Below are 21394 nucleotides of genomic sequence, written 5' to 3' on the forward strand. Positions count from 1 at the left end.
AATGAAGAGTCAGACACTCTTGAGACTTCCGGGTGCCTCCAAACCGGCTTCTCTTGAAAGAATCCTGACCTCTTTAAATTTTTAGCAACTGCCATTAATAGGATTAACACTGATGTCTTTTCCTTGTCACTGCTGAAGTTTTGGCTCCATTCTCAATTCTTTGCCGAACTGTTTATTTGTGGAGCTTAGAGAAGGAATGAAAAATGTCTTAAAAAGCCTGTGAAAATGAATAGTTGCCATGAATCTTATTCAGAATTGCTGAGGTTATTTTACTTAACTTTTCAAGGCATGTGTTGAACACCTTCCTAGAAGATTGCAGTATGTTAAAAAAAAAAAAAAAGAGGCAAAAATAAGTGAATAACAAAGTGTTCCTTTAAAATTCTAGGTTGCTCTAAGAAATACATAAGAACTATCAACTTTCGCATTAAGTTAAGTCACATATAGGGAGAAAGGATGCTGCCTTCCTTGTCAAGGAATAATTTTACGTTAGGAAACAAATACACAACAGAGAGGTATTTCTATCCACACTATCATTTGCCATAAAGTAATAAAGAGTATTTGGTCTTAATCTTGGTGGAGTCATGGACCCCTGGGAGAAGCTAAAGAAAAGTTTTGCTCCTTGTTACTAGAAAAATCCATAAGTGCACATATGTACCACATTTTGGCTGCAATGTCAAATATTCAAAGACACACTGAAATCTGTGCACATATTATTAAGAGGTTTATTAGTCTCAAAGAGTTAAGAAGTCTAGGGATAATGGGGGTGTCTTGTCAAAATCTTCATAGTCCCAAGCCCAAAGATATCACTTAGAGAAATACATATGTCCAGACAAACCTACTTTCGTCCTTTGAATACTGAGCTTGGCTCTAAAATGCTCTAGTATTCTTGTGTGGCAGAGTGGGTTAAAGATAGAGCCACTCACATCTGTTTGTGCCCAAACATCTGGGGCACAAAAACATCGCTAGAAATATAATGAAGGAGAAAGTGAATTTAGAGGACCTGTCTCAGGGAGAGTCCTGCGAAAGAAACTGGTCAGAAGAAAACACTGGAATAAGCTGCTTGGGATGGTGTTATGAACTTGACTGTGTGTTTCAAAATTCATAGGTCGGAGTCCTGAGCCCCAATGTGACCATATCTGGAGACAGGGTCTTGATGGAGGTAATTAAAGTTAAATGAGGTCCTGAGGGTGGGACTCTAATCTTTTAGGACTGGTGTCCTTATACAAAGAGGAAGGGACACCACAGCATTCTCTCTCTGTACACAGAGGAAAGTGCATGTAAGAGTAGAAGGAGAAGGTTTCAACTACAAGTCAAGAAAGAAATCTCGCTAGAAACCAACCCTCTCAGCACCTTGATCTTGGACTTTTAGGCTCCAGAACTGTGAGAAAACAAATTTCTGTGGCTTAAGTCATCAGTCTGTGGTATCGTGCTATGGCAGCCCAAGGCAGACTGATGTAGGCGGGATACAGACTCCTTCCTCACCCCCTTCCCCTCCTCTTCCCAACCCCCACGCTGCCTCTTCAAGAAGGTGCCAGTAACAAGCAGTCCCTCAACTATCTTCCAACAAAAGATGCTTCTGCTTGTAGGATTCGTGTTTTGCAGAGTCGCCTGAAGCAGCCTGGACGAGGGAGGTGGGGGCAGGAACAGATGCAGCCGCCTGTGGTGTATTTTCTCTGCTCTCCTCTACCCTCTCCTCGGTATCTCCTCCATAAAAAGGCTAAAAGACTATTTGCATAACGTTTTGAAGGGGCTCAAGTTAGTCTGTGGGAGGGCTGCAGGCTAGCCCTGCTGGATGTTAGGTTTCACTCTATCCCTGGGAGGCTCAGGAGCAAACGTCTACACTCATGGGCAGACATTTTCAGTAGGACTTGAATTCAGGATGCTAGGAACACATCCACGCTGGCCGGGGAAATGGTCTTCTCCCTCTGCGCCAGATAAAGAGCAGGCAAGGGATGTCCTCAAGTATCCACCCTTCTGGTTGTGGCTCTGAGGGACAGGGTGACAGTTTAGGAGAGACAGTAGAGTGTGGACCTCTCTCCACTGTGATCACCATCAGCTGCTTCTTGGTTACAAATAGTTTCCTTCATGTCCTCCAAACGCTTCAGAGGGTTGATTTGTACATCTTCCAATTTTAGGTTGCCACTTTTGTCAAACATAATTATATACTTCCGAGAGAATAAAAACTACATATATGCACCGTAGAAAATTCAAGTTAACATAAAGTGAGGTTTTTGCTATTCAATCCAATCCCTGTCCTCTTTGGTCAACAACTTTTTGGAAACATAACGAATTTCTTTGTCCCAACCTCCCTACCCCCGAGCAAGTAGGCACAACTCTTAGCATGTTGCTTTGAAATAGACGGTTCACGATCTACCGTCAGTCAGTCTCTTTTTCACTAAAACCTCACAGGAGCAGACAAAGGTGGTTTCCAGATGAACCATTAGTTATTCTGTGCCACAGGGGTTGGATTGGATTCGGAAGCTAGACCCCTGGGGCCAAGAGCGAGTGTTAGATGGAGGCGTTTGATGAAAAGGCAAGAGAATGAACATTTGGAGGCAGAACCAGGGAAGGGAGGAAATCTGCACCAGCACTGGAACAAGGGCAATCTTTTTTGCTGAGGAATCAGCCATCGGGAGACATTCTCAATCTTTTGCAAGCAACACACCGAAGTCTGGGGGATTCTAGGAAGGGAATGTTTGCACACACAGGATATGTGTGTGTGTGTGTGTGTGTGTGTGTGTGTGCGCGCGCGTGCGTGTCTGTGTATCTGTGAGAGAGAGATGTAGACAGACGTTGAGATGGTAGGGTGAGGAGGAGTCTGAGCTACTCCCCCACCTGGACTTATAATGACCAGTGAACTACAGTGCTGTGATGGAAGAATCACAATGCAGATGAGAATACTTACAAAGTTTTCAGGCTTTCTAATCCCCTGAACATCTTATGCTGAACGTTTTCCAAACGATTACTCGTGAGAAGTATTTCATTTACACCTGATGCTCCTTCAAATGCTCCCTCTTCAATGTCTGTGATCTTATTGTTGCTAAAGTTTCTAAATTAAAAAAAAAAAATGTTGAAATCAAGATTTTAAGCTATTTCTTTCAACAAGGGCATTGAGACAACATGTCTGACCATTTTCTTCTACTAAGCAAATTCTTCCATAATTTCCAAGCTTTTCACTGCAAAGCACCACAGGTTCTGAAAAGACACCACACTTCCTATTCCATTGAACCAAACTGATGATAATATTGGGGGAGAATGTCTATGGTGAAAAATACCAGCCCAATCAACGTCAAAATGATCTTCAAGGGTCACTAGGAGTCTAACATTGTTGAGGTCAGGTATTGAGTTGTATAAACCTTTATATTCAGGGGCGCCTGGGTGGCGCAGTCGGTTAAGCGTCCGACTTCAGCCAGGTCACGATCTCGCGGTCCGTGGGTTCGAGCCCCGCGTCAGGCTCTGGGCTGATGGCTCAGAGCCTGGAGCCTGTTTCCGATTCTGTGTCTCCCTCTCTCTCTGCCCCTCCCCCATTCATGCTCTGTCTCTCTCTGTCCCAAAAATAAATAAACGTTGAAAAAAACAAACAAACAAAAAACCTTTATATTCAGCACAATACTTCAAAAGGAACTTTTTAAAGAAATGCCCCAAAGACTACTGAATGAATTAATGACTAAAAGAAGGCAATTGGGTAGAGAGAAGAAAGATGGGTTAAATGTGTGAACATTTAGATAGCATCAGAAGTGTATCAGAATAGGGGCGCCTGGGTGGCTCAGTCGGTTGAGTGTCCGACCTTGGCTCAGTTCATGATCTCACAGCTCGTGAGTTCGAGCCCCATGTCAGGCTCTGTGCTGACAGCTCCGAGCCGGGAGCCTGTTTCAGATCTGTGTCTCCCTCTCTCTCTGCCCCTAACCCACTCGCATTGTCTCTATCTCTCTCAAAAATAAACATTAAAAAAATAAAAAAATAAAAGAAATGTATCAGAATAGGGATTTGTTCCCAGTAAAACTTCTTATTGTAATAATGTGTCAAAACAGCCAACTTAACTGTCAATATCCTGTGTAACACAAAATACTACAATGCTTGCCCAGAGGGCAAAAACATCCAACTGAGGTAACCCCTTGCTACAGGTTCTATCTTTCCTTTTCTCATTGCTCACTCAAAGACCCAGAATGCTCCCAGAACAAGGATCATTTTTATGTATCGTTGTATTCCTCTCAGAGCATTGCATGTAGGAGTTGCTCAATAAATATGTGTTGACTTCAAAGGTATGAATAAAAAGTAAGAGCAATCAGTGCCAGTGAAAAGGAGAAAAATGAAATAATATGAAACTCTTTGGGATGCAGTACAATATGGGAGTCAAGTGCACAGGAAGTAGACTACTCTGCCACTTACAAGTCAGTGTGACCATGGGCCAGATACAGATATGAAACAGAACAATGATCCTTTTCTCCTTTCAACGTTTCCTCTCAGATGGAGGCTGTTCCATTGGCCTTACATACTTGACCTCTGTTCTGTCCCTCCCACCCTTCCACCTCCTCAGGGGAGGGGAATATTGTCTGAGTGTTACTGAAACTGATGAGTTGATAAACTGATTTTAAAATATGAGTTGTGGATATGTAGTAACACAGATGAGCTATCAAGCCAGTTTACCAATCATTAATTTTGACTATCTTCTAATGAAAGTTTAATGAAGCAAAAAGTCAAATAGTTGACATGAATGTGCTGAAAGAGATATAACAGCGTGGTTTAGGGAATAGTAAAGGAAGTTACAAAACATTACCGCACCCATTTCTAATGTGCTTAGATTGCTGAATTCCTGCTGTGGCCACATAACAAACCAGCTGTCTGAATTAAAATAAGATGCTAGGGGCTCTGTTAGAGAAAACGTGGTTGGCATCACTTGAAACTCCTCTCAGAAATTACCCTAAAATCCTGTCACAGGTAGTCATTGTATGGAAATTTCGCCCAGCCTTTTATAGTTTCCAATTTCCAAAGAAATCTGAATAAAATTGCAAAGGGATGTGAAAAACACAACAAAACAGCACAGAAATTTTAAAAGGTGGCTAATGCACGGCTTACATTTTACGTAACTGCGGAAGTTTCTTGAAGATTCCTGTAGCTTCCAACACTGTGAATTCATTATTATTGAGACGCCTCAGAAAAAAAGAAAAAAAAACTTTCATTACCAACAGTTAGGAAGGGATTAGATTTTATTTCTCATAACAGAATTGTAAGATCATTTAATAATTATTCCAAAGTAAAATAGAGAACACATGCCACAGAAAATCTGTGGAAGTACTGATTTTTCCCCATTTCACTCAAATTTCAATGATCAAAATAAAATATGAAGAAGCATATAATAAGGAAAACCAATGATCAAAAATCAAAACTAGCTCTCACTCAGTAATTTATAGAATAAACTTTCTCAAACTTTTTTCCACTATTGTCCCTCCTCCCCCAAAGCATTTTTCTCCCAAAAAGCATTTTAAACCATTTTTTCTAACCACTTGCTGCAAATATTTTTTACTAATGGATTTTTTGATATGCAGTTTATATGCCATAAAATTCACTCTTTTACAGTGTACAATTTAGTGGTTTTTAGTGTATTCACAAATCTGTGCAACTATGTTTGTTGCCTAATCCCAGAATATATCCACCACCAAGAAGAAATCTCATACCCATCAGAAGTCACTCTCAATTTGCTTCCCTCCCTGCCTCAGTCCCTGGCAACCACTAATTTACTTTCTGTCTGTATGGAGTTTCCTACTCTGGATGTTTCATACAAATGAATTCATGAAAAGTGTGGCTTTTTTCACTTTACACAATGTTTACAAGGTTCATCCATGTTTAGCGTATGTCAGCACTTCATTCCTTTATGGCCAAATAATATTCCAGTCTATGGACACGCCAATTTTGTTTATCCCATTACCAGCTGATGGACATTTGGGTTGTTTCTACTTTTTTTGATTATCATGAATAGTGCTGCTACCAACATTGGGGTAGAAGTTTTTGTGTAGATACATGTTTTTGATTTCTTTGGATATTTACACTGATGTGAAATTGCTGGGTTACATAGTAAAACTATATTTAACAATTTGATGACTAGCCAAACTGTTTTCCAAAGATGCTGTGTCATTTTACATTCCCCCAGCAATGCATGAGGGGTCCAATTTCTCTCACCTGTTACTGTCTTTTTTTGCTTTTATGGCCATTCTAGGGGATGTGTTACCTCACTGTGATTTTGATTTATGGTTCCCTAATACTTGATGATACAAAGCATTTTTTTAGGTGCTTATTGGTCATTTGTATTTCTTTTTTAGAGAAATGTGCACACAAATAATTTGAGCACTTTTAAATTGGGTAATATACCTTTTTTATTGTTGAGTTGTAATAGCTCTTTATATATTCTGGATAGAAGTCCCCTACTGGATACATAATTTGAAAATCTTTTCTTCCCAGTACTGATTTTTAAATGTATAATTTAAAAAGCTCCTAATTTCTTAAAACACACCAAAACTTTGCTGAATAATAAATTAGATGTTAGTGCTGTAATTCTTAATTGACAAGTAAGCCTATTTAAGCTGTTATCATGCAGGAAGATATAATTTGAATTATTGTTTGTAATAATATTGGCAATACACACAACTCCCTACGTGACCATAAAATAGAGTTCAGGCCTTTTACTGCATGTTCTTCACACATTTCAAAAAATCCTGGAGCTATGAAATAGATTCAAAAAGTAACAGGAATAAAAAAAAAAAAAAGTATCACTACAGCCTCGGTGTAGTTTCTGTCATCCCTTTGAAAGCATTACATTATTTGAAATTACTCAAATTGCTTAGAATTCATTAAGTAACAGGCACGAATATAGGCACGGTGGGAGATAAACCATAAAACACAATCCCTGTCATCAAGGAGCTACAATCTAGTTGAAGACAAAAGGGTTATGCATGCAGAAAAGGACAACCGACTTTGCAAAGAAGTGGCAGATACCAGATGGTGCTATACATAAACGTTGCTAAGATGTTCCGAAAACAATGAGATGTCACCAGGTTTTTCTTCAATTTTTAGAACACTAGTCTTAGTTTTATAAATAATGTCACTAAAGGCAAACCATACATGGCACAGAATCTATAGATGATTCAACAAACATGTTTTAGCACCTAGTATGTGCTAGGCCCTTGTTAGGGTTATAAATATAAATCTAATCTCACTATTCTTTTGTTTTTCTGCTATGCTATCCATTACTCAGGAAAAACAAAACCTACCCGCTGTGCTGTAATACTTGATAATCACTGAATCCTTCCACCTTCAGGTCCGTGAAGTAATAAAGCGGATAAAGGCTCTCTGCTTTAATTCATAATATACAGAGATTCAAAATGGTGACTCTCAAAGTACTTTATTTGGTTGCTGTGAAAGACTATATCCCTTAGAAATCTATTACATTTTTAGAAATGGGTATGGGCATAAATAATACCCAAGAAATAAATATCAAATGAATGCTCTTATTCTTAGCATTATCAAGAGCTAACTGAATTTTTGAGAAGTAAATTAACTTCTGGAGTCGTATCTTGGACCAGAAAGATGAAGTCAGATAGCCTCTAATCTATCTTTGTACAAAGGAGAGTTACGGCCATGCGTGTTCATTAAAATCAATGCAATCATCAAGAATAAAAGAGCAAGACAAAAATTCCATGGCTTCGATGCTTTCATTCCCTCCCTCCCAACCTGGATTTTGTTAGGAGATGAACTCACAGCTCTGCGGTGTACTGGGGAATGTGGTCTGGGATTTTGGTGAGTTTCTGATTGGAACAATCTACCGTGGTCCCTTCACAGCGGCACTTCTCAGGGCAAGCCAAATCTGCAAAGCAGTCCCCACTTAATTTTGATCGATAATCTTCTGTACCTATTGAGGATTCAAGCCAAAAGAAAAAAAAAAAAGATACTTAGTCTAAAGGTTAGAATATTCATTAATTTGTAGGAAGAAAAATAGTAAGATAACTATAGATTATGCAGCAGGGAGACAACTTGGGGAATTTTTGGTCAATGGATGTCAGGAGAGGGTTAAAACAAGGGCTTGGAATTTGCTGGAAAAAAAAGTAACCAGATTCACAGGACAGGAAAACATTAATAGAGATGAGCTTTTCACAGCTGTACTTTCTGCTGATCCAGTTATGAGCCATTCTAGCCTATTTGACAGCTAATCATACAATGGCTATTAATTGTTAAAAAGTTTATTTTTTTTCTCTGAGTCAAGAATTTAAAATGTATCCAGTAATAAACATGTTCCTATATATCATTTTAAATTAGGGCTTTCAAGGCAAATAGATGTACTCAGGTTTTTAAATTTTCTATGGTCTTTTAGTATTCTCTCCCTCTCACATAATCTTCAGAAATGCCTAAAAAGCCCTCTTTTTTCATTTTGATTTTATAAAAAGAGACCAGTAAATCCTGATTTAAGCCTCAGCAGCTTGTCATGCTGTAGAAAGCTGCGTGACGTTCCATGGTGCTTGACGGAACCATGTTTTACTCATACCTGGCAACCACATGGTTAGATCAAGCACAACAGAAAATCTCGCTACATAATCACTACACCATCCACTAGGCCAAGGGTAAGACCGAGAGGAAAGATGAAGGGAAGCAGGAGAAAAAGCTACAGACGTTCTGGAAACGTAATACTGTTTACATGACATGCATTCTTCCCGCAGAATGTTTATGACCATAGTAAGAGTATTACTACCGAAGATTTCCTGGAAACACAAAGAAGGGGGCTACACTGAAAGGTGCCTCCATTGTTCCTCAGAACTGCAGAATGGAAACAACAGCTTTCGGGAACAACATCCAGGAAGAAGTTGAAGGTGAGCTACAAGGACAACAGAGAAGCTCAAAAGATCTGTGGTTTCTTCTTGGGGGGCGGAAAAAAGGCGCAAAAGACCGAGACTAGAAGAAGGTACATCAGGATTGAAAAGGGAGGACATTATGTTTCAGATCAGACACTTTTACTTACAGCCAAAATGGTGAATTCCTGCAAAAGTAAAAATCACCAAGAAGGAAAGAAAGAGTAATCCCGATTAAGATTAATAAACACATACATAAAACTAGCTAAGGTCTCCTCCTTCTTTCCTTGCTATGGCAATTGGACGGGAAAGGCATAGTATGACAGCAATCGTCATGCTTTGCAAGCTTTTGTAGTAATTTTTTGAAGCACAGTGGTCTTACGGGAAAAGCAATGGCATACAAGATGCACAGCACAAGTTAGGTTCTTGTCGATTCCTTTAAATGATGAACTCTCTGCAAGATAGATTTTCTTTTGAGTTATCACTATAGTATCTAGAATGCCATATAGAATGACGGTAGGCAGGTAAACAAGCAAACTGAAGTGAAAAACGAATCATGGAGATCTTTACAAACAAATCCATCTGGATTAATCCTTAGGTGGTGGCTTACATGCTTTTTAATGATTTTTCCAACTTATAAATAATGTCACTTAGTGGAAATGAAATGAGAATCTCATCAGATTGCAAAGCTGAATATAATCATTTCATTAGATTTGGCAATGAATGCCAAGGTATTTATTGAGGAACTTTTGTAATGCAGTTTAGGCTTTCGTTTTAAAAGTGAAATGAAGAAACACTGGCAACAAGGTCTACATGACAGGTACTCTGGGTATCTTACATTTAAAATAATCTGCATTCCATGCAATGACAATGCTGTTTCTTTTATGGAGACTGTTTAGGTAGGATAAAATTTTAATTGAAATCTATAAGAGAAAAAAGAGGGAGAAAAGGCTCAAAGAAACCTTCTGAGTCCTGACTTCTATTATTATTGCTTTAATGCAAATTGAATTAACAGAAATTGAAAATGAAGCCATGGCATCACATATAAAATGTATTTCCAAGAAAGCTTATTTTGACCGCTGTCAGTAAATGGGCAAAACTGTATCAGAATTTATGAAAACAATCTGACTTTGGGTCTTTAATTGGTGATCCAGAAATATTAATTTCTAAATTATTAATAAAGTAGAGTTAAATGTAATTAATTGAAGAATTCGGTAACAATTATATTAATTGGCAGAATTTGAGGATTTAAGCAATATTAATGTTTTATCCTATAGGTGTTCTGGTGTTTAGAATATGGCTTTTTCTGGGTAAGTAATAGCTATCAGATGACTTTCTGCTTAATAGTGAGGTAAAAATAATGAATTTTAAAGATTGCCAATAAAGGCCAATCAACTGTTCTTTCCACCATGTTATGCCTTATGCAGCCAGTGTAATATGTAAAATACTATTGATCACTCAAGCTCAAAATAAGTAATAAAACAAAATCCATTAAATGAACAAAATTATTCAAATTATAATTCAATAAAGGTAAATAACACATATCTCCTTAAAATAAAGACCAAACCTAACCCAGTACTCTCCTTTAAAAAATCAGTATGGTTTTTGCATACTAACACTGTATAAATAATCTTCTTATTGGTAGGTGTTAAAATATATAATAGTCTAGAATATCCCCAGGAGATGGTAAATGTAGCCAATTAATTACTAACACATATTTTTTATATAATGGTGTAAAACAAACAAGTCAAGAGGCATTTTACACAGTTGGCAGGCAAGGAAAAAAGAAGTGAAGAAACATATTTCAAAGAGCTAGTTCCAGAATCATCAGCCTTGACAGTGTTGAGATTGTAGTGGTAAAACATTTCAATTACTTTTCTAAAACTCATTCCATTCATATGCTTAAATTATTCAAGGCACTTCGTGCCTATGAACACCTGATGCTTTCCGGATGCATGTCAATATTGTTTTTGTGGAGTTATATTGTCACTCCAGGTATACAAGAAGTTTGTTCAGTTTTGTTAAGTCACAAACAACATATAACTGTATGTAAGCAAGCAGGAAGTTGCTGTTTTTGTATAAAAAGTGAAGCATCCGTAAGCCAAATAAAACAAAAAGTAAGGCATACATTTTTAGTATAGTTACATCAAAAAAGTAAATCTCATGGTTGAAAAGAGAATTCATTCTATGTGTTGGTAACTGATTTCATGTAGAACTAGTTCTTTGACAACAGAAAGGTCTCTGTCTTTAAAACCAGCTCAATAAGCTACATTTTAAAAACAGGTTGAAAGATCAGATATACAACATAAGGAGAGAAAATGATTTAAGTAGAAGGCTACAGGTTCAAACGTTTTAGGTACTGTGAGAAATTTTAGATAATGTGCCAAAGTGAGAGAGAAAAAAAAAAGATGGGAGTTTAATAATATATAAGTTTAACATCAGAAGCTGCATGCAAAGGTCAGGTTTTCAGGAAACAGCTACAAGTGATCTATGCAGAAGTAAATCTATCTACAGAGTACCCACTGTACTTTCAAACGCATGCACATCAAAGTTTCAGAAGCTATATTTTATAAGGTGAGGAAAGGGTATCTGTGGTTAGTCCTACTACCGAGCAAAACCTACCTGGAATGAAATACTGTTCTTTAGCTAAATAAAAAAAGAGAAAAAAAAATAGAAGATGCACCTGAATGTCAGCAAGCAGAGATAGGAGTTATATTAGATTAAGAATGGACTATAGGCACTATAGATAATTAAGTGAATTCTATTCACAGCAGTGGCTGAGATATAATAATGTACAGGGAGTAGTAAATGTATCTAGAACCACGGACAATAAATAGCTTTGTTTTGATATTAGCTTTTTAGTATGAATTAACTGCCGAATGTGAAATACCCCTGCAATAGTCAGATAACATACTACCCAAAACATTCAGAATGTGTTTTATCGTAGGAAAACAGAAAAGATTAGTCCAAAGCAAATAGTAAATGTCACTGCAGTCGGTCTTTTATTTAATGGTAATACAATGTATCTACATTTAGCTTTTTATAAATAAGTATGATATTCCCCAAATGCTAAAAGATGGCCTTTTGGAAAAAAAAAATTATTCTCAGAATCCTATTTGAAATAAGAGGATGAAAAATAAGAAAACACATTTGGTGCGAGAAGCAAGGGATAGGGAAATCTTTCCCCCTAATTCTGAGCCTGAGCAAATCACCTAACTAAGTCTCAGTTCCCTTTCTGAAGAAATGAGAACGTGATTGATTACCTAAAGTTTTTCAATGGAGAATAATCCAACAAACATACAACTTAACAGACTTGAAAAGTATTCTGAGTTTGCTAAAAGTTCAAATTCCAAAAATACAGCATGAAGTATCCAGGCATCTTTTTTCTTGGCTGGTAGCCTATTTGTTATGCTGGATATAGTGTTAAAAATATTACATATAGGAGGGATATATGAATTGTGTCTACAGGTCTCTTTATTTAGTTCTTTGTGGACAGAAGTAGAAGAACACTATTCTACAATGTTTGATAATTGATCTGATAACCAGCTGTCTCTAGGTCTCCATAACCACTGTTTTTGGTAACACAAGTGAAATGTCACATAAAGTAAGAAATTACCTGAACAACGGAATTTCTTGCTTTTGATTTGTCCTATTCTTTTGTTTGCCAGACGCCGGGGGCTGGTGCAGCGGGCACCACTGGTCTCGATGGGGTTGACATGGAGATAATCCGCCAGCCACTTGAGATGGCAGTCACAAATAAAGGGGTTCTGGGCCAAATGCCTTTCAGAAACACATACAGAACACTTTTATACTCGACTTGCAATGAACTCAACTCTCAAATCCATAGTGAAGACACCAGTCACCATAGTTGATCCAAGCCATAGATACATACATGGTTTGAATGGCCCGGAGAGGTGAAAAGGTCCCCTTGGCAATGGTCTGAAGCTTGTTGTCGTACAAGGAGAGAAGGTTCAAGTTGTGCAGATCCTGAAAAGCATCTACCCGAAGGCAGTTTATCTTGTTGGCATTCAATAATCTGTTTGATCAAATAGTTGCAGAATTAAAGTGCAGCATCTTCTTAACCCACCTTTAAGATTCTGTCCTTCTTGAGAAATACAAGAAATCAACAAATACATTTTTCTGAACCTCAACATTAACATTTTAACTGTAATAATTTAGGTACCACAGGTGGGAGATTTGGGGTTATAGCAGATAAAGCGAAGGGCATGCAGTTTAATAAATCTAGTGGTACTCATACATTTATTCAGAAGAAATAATGAAACATATTCTCTGGAAGGTGGAAGGGTAGTGCAGTAGACAAAGCAGAGCCAACTTCTGAAGTCAAGGATGCCATAAAAAAACCCGTCATAAAACATTAGTCTTTCCAGCTGCTCTGTGAAGAAGTTCGGTCTACTTTCAAAACAGAAGCCAGAGTGAGCCTTTTAAAACACAGATCACTTTCCTTTCAAAGCCAGGCAACAACTCTCAAACTGCTCTCAACGAAACCAAAGTCCTGACAAATTGCCTTAAGGCGCAATAGGACCGTTAGCGCCCCCTTCTGACTCTGTGACCTCCACATTCTTTCCCCCAGCTGCTTCAGCTCCAGCCACACAGGTCTCAATGTAGGGATGTCAGCTTGGAATGTTCTTTTCCCTGCTGTCTGACTACTCTGCTTCTTTGAGTTTGGTCCAATCTTACCTTCTCAATTCAGCCTACCCCGACCACTCTCTTTAATACCATCCCCTGCGTTTGCCCCTCCTCAACCTCTAACACACTCGATTTCTTTACTATGATCTTTTTTTTTTCTGTTTTCCTAAGTGTGTATTTCTTTCTGTTGTATATGATTTACTTGTTACATTATTTTTTTTTATGTTTATTTATTTATTTTGACAGAGAGAGAGAGAGAGAGAGAGCAGGGGAGGGACAGAGAGAGAGGAGACAAGAGAATCCCAAGCAGGCTCTGTGCTGTCAGTGTAGAGCCCAATGCAGAGGTCTATCTCATGAACCGTGAGGTCATGACCTGAGCCGAAATCAAGTCTTGGATGCTCAACCGACTGAGCCACCCAGGCACCCCTGATTTACTTCTCACTTCATTGCTGTCATTTGCATGTTGCCTCCAGACAGCAGGCGTATTTGTCGATTTAGCTCCCTAATGTTTCTCCCGTGCTGAGCACATACTAAGTGCTCCATAAGTACCTGTTGTTGAATTAATACTTTACAGCCCTCTTGGAGAGTGACACAGTTCATAAGCATATTAAAGGCCCTGGTCTTGCATTATAAACATCCACTTAAGTTAGTTTAACACAATATCCTACACACTCATTTTTTTTCAACATGTTCTCAATATTCGACATCAATGTTCTGTGAAACTGTGGTTCACAAATCATACTTTGACAAACGCCTTTCTCGTAGGGTATATGAGATCATGTTTTATTTATTCTTTTATTCATGTCGGACTCCCTTTGGGAATATACTTGCCCCGCCTTCCACTTTCTTCAATCCTGTGGCCTATTATGGCCTCACGGGAAGCTTACCTTTTCCAGAGCATGCCTTCCATCCAACTAAAGTATTTCTTCCTCTGGGTTCCCAAGGAAGTTGTTCAGTGCTATTTAGTCTTGGCACCTACTTTATGCAGGCCTACTTATTTGCCCTCCATGAGCACAGAATTTTTTTTGATATTTTTTTCTCTGCTAGCATTTAGTTTAGTGCTTTGATACTTAAACAAATATTTAGTAGCTCAAAAAATATGTGCTCTGTGGTTTGGGTTTGTATGCCTTATTTAATATACTGAAAATGGTTTCTCTTTGGTCATAAGAATCTCTAATTAACATAGGGTATTTCTGTTTTACTTGCTTTTTAAAAATGTATTTATTTTTGAGAGAGAGAGAGAGAGAGAGAGAGAGAGAGAGAGAGAGAGAGAATGAGCTGGGGAGGGGCAGAGAGGTAGAGGGAGAGAGAGAATCCCAAGCAGGATCCACACTGTCAGCCCAGAACCCAACATAGGTCTCAATCCCATGAACTGTGAGATCATGACCTGAGCCAATATTAAAGAGTTGGATGCTTCACCAGCTGAGCCACCCCGGCACCTCTGTTCTACTTGCATTTTTAGGGATTCCACATACTTGCAAAGCTATGACTTCCTTGTGGTGATTCTCTTTCCTCCTCTTTTTTACCCCCCCCTTTAGGACCTGACATTTTGATCTTCTCTGTGGTCCTCATAATGCTTTCTTAAAAGCTTAGGAACTAGTCTGAGGTGTGGACTGATAATCCCATTTCTCTACTCTGTGCCACAACACAGGTCACACCTACTGTGTTCTCCAATCTGTCAGCCAAATGAAGGAGTCAGAGAGCAGAAGTAAGGAGAAGGACAAAATAGGGAGCCTGGAAGACAATTGAAAAAGGTGCCTGTTTTGAGCATTTTGTACTTACTTTACATTATGTGGTCTGAAAATTAGGAGAAAGAAAGAGTTAGACACTACTTTCTTCCGTTCCTTTCACTTACTTCTTTTCATCTGTTCAAGCAAATCTAAGATGCTTAACCAAGTTCTCAGCTAGCCATAAAGAGATAATCGTGTTGCTTTAGTCCTGGCAGGCTTAAGGATGGGCCTTGAGCTGGGGACAAAATATTAGGCTGAGGGACAAAGATAGCTTTTTAAGTAAGGTTCATCTCCATACAGATCCCGTGGTTTATTCACCTGTTTGTTACATCAACAACCAGTAAGTGTGTGTGGAAGGGGAGAGAAGGTGCTATTTTCAGTGTGGGTACTAAGCAGACCAGTGATAGCAAGAGATTACGAGTAAATGGCAAGGAGAATAGTGCTATGAGAATGTAAAAGAATGACAGAGAAGCAGGTAATATATAGACAATGCTTGACTAAAGCAATAGCTATATTTATAGTGTATGTAATGTATACAGAGTCATTCTATTAAAGATCAGAAACAGTATTTGTGAGTCCACCTCAAGGGTTAAAAATAATTTGAAACCCAAATAAAGACATTAGGGCACAAGGATCAGTATTTATCATGACTTACTGGTCTCTTGTAAAATCAATTTTTTGGGTTGTACAGTATTAAAGAGATTGAAAAGAGAGAGGGGGAGACATAGAGAGAGAATGTAGCAAAATGGAGAGCACTACACACAGTAAGGCTAAATATTATTTAGTTAACAATTTGCTTCATGTGTGTGTGTCTGTGTGTGTTGTGTGTGAAACTGGACTGTGATATAAAATATGTTTCTTGATACTGATAAAAATTTAAAACATGAAGACTAGGATGTAAGTAAGAACTTACATTTACCCAGTAAGGGAAGAGATCTACGTCTGGGAAGTCTTGGGGGATTAGGAGTAAATTTATACAAGATCAGTGGTACAAACCCTGACACCAACACATGTATACACTCGACAGAGAAAGTACCATTTTAAACTTAAGAATTTTAGAGTCAACTGGCTGTGAACTAGTTGAGAGAGCACAGTACATCATCGTCATATTTGTATCCCCTGAATGCGGAAGCCTACGTATGTTTGGTGATTTGAACAGAATTTGATGATCTAACAGTAATCATCTTAATGTTAGCATATTTCTTCCAATTTCCTTTTCATAGGAGCATTCATTTAAACACTTTGTGGCCAGGTTTTGTTCTTATACGTGTATGTATAGTAAATTCTTTTGACACAAATGAATGGTAGCTATTGTCTAAGCAGAATGGTTTTTAAAAGATGCAATCCAGCGATTTATAGACAATTTTCTCAGTATATACCAAGTTGGGTGCTATTGCTGTGCTCTGGCCCTTATTCCAGCACTGTTACCCCTGCACATTCTTTGGACAAAGGTGGATAAACATATCACTATGTCACTCTCCTTCCCAACTACTGTTAAATCAAAACAGAGAGTTTCACAAAGGGCAGGGACTGCACAAGCTTTAAATGACAGAGTAGCCAGGAAGCATATATTTCTGACAGGGTGGAGAGAAAGGTTTTGAGACAACTTCAAAGTGCTGTGTCTTCAAATAAATAACCACCATCAATGTGAGCTGCACTAGACTAATCTTTTCCATTTCATTAAACTATGTCATTTGGGGTCGAGTTTTTCTGAAGCTTCCATGAAAATATGAGATGGTACACTGACTAAAATATTATATTTGGTTCAACAGATCAGAAACAATCAAATACTTACAGTAGCTGTAAGGAAAACAGTCCTTCAAATAAACTTTTTGGGAGTTCCGTGATCTTATTTCCATAGAGGACACTGAAAAAAAACATGATTTAAATGAAAAAGAAATTAGACATCAAGCCAGCATAACAAATTGACCCAACATATATGTATTCAGGCATATAGGAGGTTAGTAAGTACTCCATACATCATAAAAACTATAGCTGAGTGAACAAACTTCAATTTGCAAATGTGTTTTTTCCTGATTATAGATCAGATATATACATATGGTAGAAAGTTCAGAAAACATTGAAAAACAAAGAAAATTAACAAAAGTGAGCTCATCCCATTATTTAATGCCTTTTCATAGAAACGTTCACTGTTAAATTGTCATGTTTTTCAACACACACACACACACACACACACACACAGTATTGCATTCTGAAATAAAAAAGGAGAACACTAAATGTGGAATTCATTGCTCATTAAAGGAATGAGTTTTAGGCTTATCATACTGGTAAAAAGTGAAAGGAATCTACATAAAGGTAAGCTTTTTGTTACATAATGTATATGCTTGAGAATTGTAAGGTATGTGTAGAAAGTGATCACTAATACGAGTACAGAAACATTTTTGAAATGCACGTTTCTCCAAAAACATGAACAGGAATGTATTCTCATGGTATTTAGCTCTGATCAGCCACTATGTGCAGCTACCTGGTGCAAGAACCACGGTTTAGTCCCTTCAACACACCTGGCACCTTGCATTGATTTGGGTACGCAGTGACATTCTAACATTGGGTTGATGAGTGATCATTGTTTGAGGAGTCAATTGAAGAAATAAGTTAGCAAGTGGACAAATTAAGGAATAATTAACAAGATGGGTGAAATGAGGGGATTTCAAGAACAGATGAACAGAAATGGGTTGACTCATCATGCTGGCTATTAGCAACAGGTCTGCCATGATGCCTATCTATTTTTTACCCCCAAAGTAGGGAACCACAATAACGAATGGGAAAAGACAGAAATTATATTCCTTAGGGGGACCAACTGGCAATACATACCAAGAGTTGTAAAGACAATTATAAAAAATTTTACTTAGTTTTACTTTTAGGGGCTGAAGAAAATAATCACACAGTATTTTGTGTACAAAATGTCAATCATGGCATAACTTATAACAATGAAAAATTGACACAAATAAAATATCTCCAAATCCCCCCAAAAAGGGTATTGGTTAAATGCATATTTCACATTCACAAAAATGATATTTTGAGAAATATTTAATGACATGAAAGTGTTAACATAACATTAAAGTTGAACAAAACAATAAAGAAGTACATTATAGTATGATCTTAATTTAGTTCAGAAAAATATATATACATGTATATAAGGAAAAAAGCAGAAAATCTCTGGATGGCAGGCAATTTGCCATTCAGAGGTGATTTTAATTTGCATCTATATACTTTTCTTTATGTTTTATATTCTCTACATTGATCCTATTTCTTCTGAAAATGAGAAAAATGTTCTTTCAGAAAAGACATAAAGGATGTCACAATATGTAAAGGAAAAAGCTGAAATGAGAATCTAAATAATTAATATGTTTGGCAGCAGTATATGATTTCTGTTTGAAATGGACTAAAATAACAATTCAAGAGAAATGAATAAGAGTGAGGGAAAAGCTGTTGTTTCCTTTTAAGATGTCAGTGAGAGATGGGATGTATTACAATATAGGAAGGAAATTCTCAAGGGAATAAATAAATATGGCTGGACACTATATCGTGTAAGGAGACATTTTACTTGTATAGATCCCAGTGGTATAGTTATATAATATAACATAAAAGTTCATTTGTGCAGAATATAGATGCTTTTAAATAAGGTAGATCAATTAGAGAAAAACTATTTTTAAAAATCCAAGAAAAAAAAAAGAACTCTGTATTGTTAGCATCAAAGAGGTAAGGGAATTAAGAAAGGATAAGCAATAATAAATGCATTTTTTTAAGGCCAGAGGCCTTATGGGAACACACATGAGCAGATCAAGGTGGCACTATTTCAGGATATTCAATGCAATATCATTCAACTGACTAAATTTAACAAGAGATATCATATACTTATTAATTGTCAGGAACTTTTACGAGGTTCTAAGCTTGGTGTCCAATTAAACTGAATGCAACCGTTGTTTGTTGAATATGCATCACTTGTCCTTGTGCCAGAATAATACAACTGAAGTGAGCCAAGTATGATTTCAAAGAGGAACCCAAAATAGCAATTTTGAATATTAAAGGAGTTTCATATTTTGAACCCAATGAAATATAAAAAGGAAATAGGATGCATATAAATTGTGGGGACCCATATAAGAATTAAGGAGCAAGTTATGAAACTAGAAATCAACTATAAGCACCTGGGAGCTCCAGGGTGGTTCCGCTGGTTAAGTGTCTGATTCTTGATTTTGGCTCAGATCATGATCTCATGGTTCATAAGATCAAGCCCCGCATTTATCTCTGTGCTGTCAGAGCGGATTGGGATGCTCTCTCACCCTCTGTCTCTCTGCCCCTCCCCCCCAAAAGTAAACATTTAAAAAAAGGAAAAAATCTGGAAAGAACACAAATACAAGGAGGTAAAATAACATGCTACTAAATAATGGATAAGTCAACAAAGAAATAAAAGACAAAATAAAAAAAAAATACATGACGACAAAATAAAATGTAAACACAACAGTCCAGAACCTTTGGGATACAGCAAAGCTATTCCAAGAGGTAAGTTGATAGCAGCACATTTCTTACTCAAGAAGCAAGAAAAACTTCAAATGAATAACCTAAACTTACACCTAAAGGAGCTAAAAAAAGAAAAGCAAACAAAACTCCAAACCAGTAGATAAATGAAAAGAATAGAGAAATATATTAAATGGAAACTAAAAAAAATAGAAGAGATCAATGAAATCAAGAGCTGCTTCTTTGAAAAGATCAACAAAATTGATAAACCTTTAGACAGATTCACCAAAAAAAGAGGACTCAAATAAACAAAATCAGAAGCAAAAGAGGAGAAATGACAGCTGACAGAAATACAAAGGGATATGATGATAAATTATATATGAACAAACTGGACAACCTAGAAGAAATGGATAAATTCTTAGAAATATATAAGCTCCCAAAACTGAATCAGGGAGAAAAAGAAAAAAATGTTTCTTTTCAAAATTTTATTTAAATTCTAGTTAGTTAACATATAGTGCAATAGCAATATTGGTTTCAGGAGTGCAATCCAGTGATTCATCAATTACATACAACACATCATGCTCATCATAACAACTGCCCTCCATTAAAAAAAATTTTAATGTTTTAAATTTATTTTTGAGAGACAGAGCATAAGTGGGGGAAGCACAGAGAGAGAGGAAGACACAGAATCTGAAGCAGGCTCCAGGCTCTGAACTGTCAGCACAGAGCCTGATGCAGGGCTCAAATCCACAAACCATGAAATCATGACCTGAGCTGAACTTGAAGGCATAACTGATTGAGTCACCCAGGCACCCCAACAACTATCCTCCTTAATATCCATCACCCATCTAGCCTATCCCATACCCACCTCCCTCTACTAACCTTCAGTTTGCTATCTTTATAAGTTTTTTATAGTTTGTTTCTGTCTCTCTTTTTCTCTCCCTCCTATATGGTCATCTGTTTTGTTTCTTATACTCCACATAAGGTGCCAAGAAGGGGGAACCATCTTGCACTATGAGTGAGAATGAAAACTGGTGCAGCCACTCTGGAGAACAGTATGGAGGTTCCTCAAAAAGTTAAAAATAGAACTGCTATATGATTCAGCAATTGCACTAACAGGTACTTACTCAAATGATACAAAAATACAGACTCCAGGGGGTACCTGAACCCCGATGTTTGTAGCAGCATTATTAACAATAGGCAAACTATGAAGAGAGCACAAATGCCCACCAACTGATGAATGGATAAAGAAATGTGGTGTATATATGCAATGGAATATTACTCAGCCATCAAAAAGAATGAAATCTCACCATTTGCAATGACGTGGATAGAGCTAGAGTATATTATGTTGAGTGAAATAAGTCAGCCAGAGAAAGACAAGTACCATATGATTTCACTCATATGTATAATTTAAGAAATAGAAAATGTGAACAGACCAATTAGCAGCAATGACATTGAATCAGTAAAACAAACAAACAAACAAACAAACAAAAAAACTTCCCAACAAACAGAAGTCCAAAACCAGATGGCTTCACAGATGAATTCTAACAAACATTTAAAGATTTAATATGTATTCTTCTCAAACAACTCTAGAAAATAGAGGATGAAAGAAATCTTCTAAATTCATTCTATGAAGCCAGCATCACTCTGATACCAAAATCAGATAAGGGCACTACAAAACAGAGGACTACAAGGCCAATAACGCTG

The 21394-nt window shown here is 37.3% G+C and overlaps 1 protein-coding gene across 9 annotated transcripts in view; it reads right to left on the reverse strand.

Annotated features, from left to right (window-relative positions):
- Positions 1-21394, reverse strand: part of SLIT2 (slit guidance ligand 2) — a 375863-nt gene that overhangs the window by 81395 nt on the left and 273074 nt on the right. For 4 of the 9 annotated variants that reach the window (XM_086705341.1, XM_086705337.1, XM_086705336.1 and 1 more), the window contains 8 exons: positions 17007-17078; positions 12727-12870; positions 12451-12614; positions 11457-11480; positions 9005-9022; positions 7753-7903; positions 5077-5151; positions 2906-3049 (listed from right to left, as the gene is read on the reverse strand). In XM_086705341.1, the coding sequence (XP_086561467.1) occupies positions 2906-3049; positions 5077-5151; positions 7753-7903; positions 9005-9022; positions 11457-11480; positions 12451-12614; positions 12727-12870; positions 17007-17078 (792 nt within the window). The remainder of the gene's footprint in view (positions 1-2905; positions 3050-5076; positions 5152-7752; positions 7904-9004; positions 9023-11456; positions 11481-12450; positions 12615-12726; positions 12871-17006; positions 17079-21394) is intronic. The other 5 variants (XM_025922047.2, XM_086705340.1, XM_086705335.1 and 2 more) reach the window with 2 other exon arrangements.

The sequence above is a fragment of the Puma concolor genome, chromosome B1 (assembly GCF_028749965.1).
Source record: "Puma concolor isolate L17-30 chromosome B1, mPumCon1.1.hap2, whole genome shotgun sequence".
NCBI lineage: Eukaryota > Metazoa > Chordata > Mammalia > Carnivora > Felidae > Puma > Puma concolor.